This window comes from Cryptomeria japonica, chromosome 6, assembly GCF_030272615.1.
Source record: "Cryptomeria japonica chromosome 6, Sugi_1.0, whole genome shotgun sequence".
Taxonomy (NCBI): Eukaryota; Viridiplantae; Streptophyta; class Pinopsida; order Cupressales; family Cupressaceae; genus Cryptomeria; species Cryptomeria japonica.
The window spans coordinates 230,957,089-230,963,246 of NC_081410.1; the positions used below are offsets into that span (position 1 = coordinate 230,957,089).

General features: G+C 33.8%; 1 protein-coding gene across 1 annotated transcript; it reads right to left on the minus strand.

The window, feature by feature from the left end:
• Positions 1-229: 229 nt before the first annotated feature.
• Positions 230-4,650, minus strand: LOC131071465 (dnaJ protein homolog ANJ1). The gene is made up of 9 exons (XM_058007310.2): positions 4,467-4,650; positions 4,234-4,271; positions 2,568-2,787; positions 2,258-2,438; positions 2,019-2,157; positions 1,560-1,693; positions 1,216-1,358; positions 909-1,107; positions 230-784 (listed from the first exon to the last, which is right to left on the minus strand). Exons 3-9 carry the CDS (start codon positions 2,715-2,717, stop codon positions 459-461), a joined length of 1,272 nt encoding a protein of 423 aa, XP_057863293.1. The 5' UTR covers positions 2,718-2,787; positions 4,234-4,271; positions 4,467-4,650; the 3' UTR covers positions 230-458.
• Between the last annotated feature and the right edge of the window lie 1,508 nt (positions 4,651-6,158).

The window sequence follows — 6,158 nt, forward strand, 5'->3', positions numbered from 1 at the left end:
ATTGTTTAACCATGAAATAGAACGCTAAAGAGCATTCTACTCCCAAGATAAATTGTTTAACCATAAAACAAAACTCTACGATAGATTGTTTAACCATTATAGCTAAAACTCTACAATTTAGAGCTTTATCACTCCCAAGAGAAATTGCTTTTAACCATAAGCTGAAATGCTATTACCCGCATACATATATACGAAAGCATAAAACCTACATACTTTCGTACGAACAGCATCAAAACCACACTAAGTTTATTATTTAATTCATACAAGATATATTCAAAAATACGACCTACTCCCTTTCAGATAATAAATCCCAATTCTCAGGCAGGATATTTCAAGGTTCACCTAAATAATCATTGTTGAAATTTCACCTAAATAAATGCCGGACAGTTAAATGTTGCTGCCTCTACAGCCAAAAAGCATGTTTAAATTTCCTAACATGCATCTTACATTTAGATAAATTATTGCTGTGCACACTGCACACGGTGGCCTCCTGCTGGTTCATCATCCTCATCATAAGCTTCTTGCTGCTGTTGCTGCTGCTTCCGCCTCATTTCTTCGTCAATATTGACATCATGTAAAGTCGTCTCCTCACATTCATCCAGCTCCATGTCTGTCAAAAAGCATGGTGGCTTTGGTGGTAGTACAGTTTCTATGGCCTTACACTGCTCTGGTAACAGTGATCCAGAATCCGGGAAATCTACACTGAAATGAATGTACAGTCGACCTCTCATAAATGGCCTCTGATATGCCGGCATACCTTCATCATTTATGGCTTTATATTGACCTGGGTGTCCAACAAGTGTTGAATAAGTGATAACATTGGTAAAATACAATGGCCTGCAAATATATGCCATTAGGTGGAAATAACTAAACTCAGAACGGATGATATAATAAGAGATCTACCGTACCAGGTTTGACAATCTCCCCAGGGCTGGACTTGAGAAGCAACTGCCTGCCATCAAGTTGTTTTAGGGTAAACTGGAAACCACAAAGAGCCTCCGCCAAGGTTAGGCTGTGCTCTATATAGAGATCATCACCCTTTCTCTTGAACTTGGGATGTTCTTTCAGTTGCAATACAAAAACTATGTCTCCAGTAATGGTATCAGGCTGCAAAAACAATTTCAATAGATCAATAATTCATCCTTCAAAACTGTGCTCGCAAGGACAATACTTTAAAAAATCTTTACTCATGGATAGATATAATTAGAATCTTACTGCTTCATCAGCTTCACCCTGAAACACTATTTTCTGGCCATGCTGCATCCCCTTCTCCACATTAACCTCTAGCATCTTCTTGTCTTGAACAACTTTGTTCCCTTTACATTGCCCACACTTATCTTTATCACTGATTGTCTCACCTGTACAATCAGGGATTTTATGGTTTAACGTCACTTTTCTGGATATAAATAAAACTATTTACACTGAATTCATCCAAACCAATTGTAACATTTATTTATTCCAATTTTCATTCAGAATTGTCAAACTAATTATTAAAGAGGCAGCAACAATCTTCGCAAGAAACCATAATCATGTAACTATATCAAATTTCGTTTACAAACCTGAGCCCCTGCAATCACTGCAGACATGCTGCATTTGCTGTATCATGCCAGGCCCAAGCTGCCTGATTGAGACCCTCATACCAGATCCTTGACATCCTGAACAGCGGCTGGATGCACCCGATTTGGAACCCTTCCTGGATAACTCAATGAAATTATGAAGCTCGGTAAGAACAATCACATGATTCTCTCCAATTCTAAAGAAATTAATAATCCAGTATTGAAAGAGATTGTATGCCATTCAACTAGAAATTGGCAAAAAACTTGAAAGTGTCAAGGATGATTTAGGATCAACTAGAAATTAGTGAAGTAAATCTCATCTTACTCACAGAGATCGTGGCTTACAAAAATAACTACATGAACCAATCATACCAATGACAAAAATAGGAGTATGGCAGAAACAAACAATGCATTACAGGTAGAAAAATGAAGAGGCCAGGAAGATTATAAAAAAAATCCTACCCCTTGCACTTTGGACACAAAATATTCCTAGAAAGAGATAATTTTTTTGAAATGCCAGTGTACAGTTCCTCCAGGGAGACCTTGAGAGGATGTACAACATCTTCTCCTTGCTTTTGTCTTCTGCCCCGTGAGCTACCACCTGAAATTTGAGCAAACAGACAAGCACGAATAAAAATCAGTCTAAATTCAATTTGACATCAATTAGCGTCACATTCAATGAAAGGAAGAGAACTTCTCACCACCAAAAGCAGAGCCTCCAAAGGGTGACCCTCCAAAGAACGACTCAAAAATGTCAAAGGGATTGTGTGAGGCACCACCCCCTCCCATTCCTTCTTTCAACGCATCTTCTCCATATTGATCATAGATCTCCCTTTTCTCCGGATCACTGAGCACTTCATATGCCTGGGCCAGCTCCTTGAACTGCACAAAAAGACATTATACACTTAACAAAGAGAACATCAAGCACAAGCACTCTCATTCATCTTCCAAGAAAAAGAATAATCCCTGTAACACAATGAAAAACAAAAAAGAATAGAGACAATGTTAAACCTTTTCTGGATCACCCCCCTTGTCTGGGTGATTCTTTATAGCTGCTTTTTTATAAGCTTTCTTTAATTCATCTGCTGAAGCACTTTTAGACACACCTAAGACCTCATAATATTTAGTGTTGTCACTCTTCTTCGGCGCACGCCCAAACATGGTTGAATCTTTAAATTTTCAGTATTTGCTCTAATAAATGTGTATTTATATGTATAGAGCTCCTGGCGACCTACAATGATACAAACACAAATATAAAATTAGTAACAAATGCAAAGTTGAAAGTGAAGTTCCCACAAGAATATATTACAACACCAGCAGGTCGTCTGACTTAACATGTTATTTTCACACTACGAGAGTTGGAAAAGTTTGGACATACAAGTACAAAGTACAAGATTTAAAAACCCAACATTTCCCAAAAGAATGAAAAGCAAACAAAAAGCAAGTAGTTTGTTCAACATATTAAGTATAGATTTGCAACATTTCATGAGTTTAAATTTTAACATTGAAAAATAATACTAAGATTTCAATACGCTACAGCCAAGGTAGAAAAAAAAAACTAGATATAGAAACTAATACTTGTTACCATTTTTACAAATATTTGTTTATAAATTGTATACAATATAATAACAAGACTTTGGCAAGCCCAACGTCTAGGAGAATACAAGAAACACCACTGCATTCATCTGAAAACCATCTTAGTCGCACCAAACCAACTGAATTGCAGAGTCTCCCACTTTAAAGCGAGAAATATTATTTATGAGTCATTTAGATAACAAATAACCAAAAAGTCTTCATTAAGAATCACTAAGTCCATACAAGTATTAATCTTTAAAGAAAGAAATCCCATGCCACTCAGCATATCCCACAAATAACAACATCCCGCTTATCTATCTAAATTTCAGCATATAATATAACGGGTAGAAAAGGTTGAGACTAAAAACAGCTAAATCTTCCTGTACCTTCAGAGAACATTTGTTAAATCAAATCCCAAAATTTCACCAGAAAGCGTCACAAAAGGCTACGATTATTGAATTATAAACAATTGTAGACACTTAACAGCTACATGAAAACAAACCACTGCTAGGTGCAAATGTTATTCTGGAGTAATTAACACAGAAAGTGGTTCCAAATAAACAGAACTGTTCTTCCAACTAATCTCAAATGTTAAAATCGGAAATGAAAAGCAACGATGAATTCCAGCATCATAACCCCACACAGAACCTTATCGAAGCTTTCAATTTTAACACCCTTATTTTAAAGATTGGTCAAAACCCTAACTTCATCTCTCGCAGAATGCAACATGGCCCTTCAGACCAGCGGAACACATATTAAATCAATCCACACAGAGGATCGGCTTACCCGCTGCCCAGAGGGCTTAGGAGCGGATGTCCCTCGATCGTGCAGAAGATAAGGGTAAAGTTATCTAACCAAAAAGAATTCCATAAAACGACAAAAACTCACAAAGACATGATACAGACAACATTAAAAACCAATAATAAAACAACATTTCTAGACAAGGAGCCCTAAACCTCTTCATAGACATAATCGAGCAAAGGGAAACGAAAAGAAAACCTAAACCTATTTCTTCCAATTCTAACAAATTTACCAAAACGCATCCCAAACCAACAAAACATGCCTAATAAGCCCTAGATTTCAAAAGATCCAGCAGACTTACCAGATTTTTGGTCGCACCGGGCAATCAAACAGGACAATCTGCAAAACAAACAACAAAACCCTTAAAATCACAAATAATCGAAGGAAACCCTTAGACCTTCACAGAAACCTACAAAATCCGCTATTGCATACACCACCAACCAGATCTTGGCAATCATTCTCGCAAAACAAAGTCATTTACAGAAACACTACACAACAAATCCGTTTCAAACTTTAAAACGCATGAAACCCTACCAGATATTGTGCCGCTGCGCCGAACCAAATGAGAGAGATGGATGTATGCGAACGAATTTCAGCCCTGCGCAAGCTTAAGCTGAAACCGTTCTCAAGTTCCTTCAACGAAACCAAGAGGATTAACACAGCTACCAGTATTTGACTACTTATGACAAATTTTTTTCTTTGGTGTACCTTTCAATTATATGTAGCTTACCATAGAAAACATGCTGGGGAATTTACAGCCGTTCGCTTATTATATCGACGGTTTTCTCGGTGACACGTCGGCAATTATTTATTTCCTTCCTGGCAATTATCTATGGTAGATCGGACGACTCTTAGGCTTCTTCTAGGCCTTTCCAAAAGATCTCTCGGTGGATTTTTTTTCTTAGTAATTGCAAATTTATATTAAATAGGTAGGTTCTTGGTACTTTGGTCATGGTTAAAGAAAGGCATGGGCCACGTGGAAAATGATGATTGGTCCCAGGCACACTAGTTTCTTAGGTCACGCAAAAGATTCTTTAAATTTGTATCTAAATATTATATTTTAATTTGGGAATTTTTTTAATGGTTACAGACTTATATTACTTTGTAGAAAGATTTATTTTTTTTATTATTATATTATATAAATTGTGGAAAAAATATATTTGAAAATTTATGTAAGGTTAGAAATCTTATATGATAAGCCAAGGCTAATAACAAGAAATAAGCTTTAATATCTAAAGTACAAAGTCTTCTTATTATTAGTGCCCTTAGGCAAATACTATTGTAATGAGTTTTTCTTTTTTTACAGTTAACTAGTTATTAAAAAATTTAATTTGAACCAATTAAAAACAAGGTTTTATTTTTGTTTTTAAAAATAATTTTATTTTATAAAGTTATATTATAAAAATTATTTTTTTTTATCCTAATTGGCTAATACAACTTTTGTTGTTATAAGCGGATTTTTAGGAAATCTAAAACAAATAATAATGTTCTAAATGTTGGTGACAACCATTTAGGTGGGAATATAGGTACCGATTAATTTTTATGGTAATTTTTGATATTCCAGTAGTCCATCAATTGAAGCTTCCAAAGGATTCCCCATAAAACAAAAATTTATAATATAAAAATATGTCAATTAAAACATCAAAAATTTATAATATAAAAATATGTCAATTAAAACATATCACAATGAGGGCAACCATATTAATCATTCATTTTTTCTGGTAGCTCAATACCCAAGCATATCAGTAGTTTGGTATTAAATATTTAGATTAATTAGTTTTATTGATGTTTTTTATAAAAATATTATCATATAAAATTTATTTTATTTAATTAATATACATAAAAAACTAAAAAGTCATGACAATTAATACTATGATCTATTAGGAATTTTTTATTTTTTTTAATATATATAATTTATCATATATTTATAATATTAAATAAAAAATTCATATTGAAAATTTACTTGATAACAAAATATATTTCTATTTCATCTAATTTACATATTATATTTCTAAATTAAGTAATTACAAATAATCTCTTTTTAATGAAGAGATCATATGATAAAATCAAATTAAAGTACACAACCATTTGACATAGAATTACATCAACAAAGATGTGAAACAAGTAAACAACTAAATTAAGTAATGACAAATAATGCCTTTTTTAATTATTAGTATATTTCAATATATATAAATTATAGTATAGTATATATCAATGGTGTTGTGA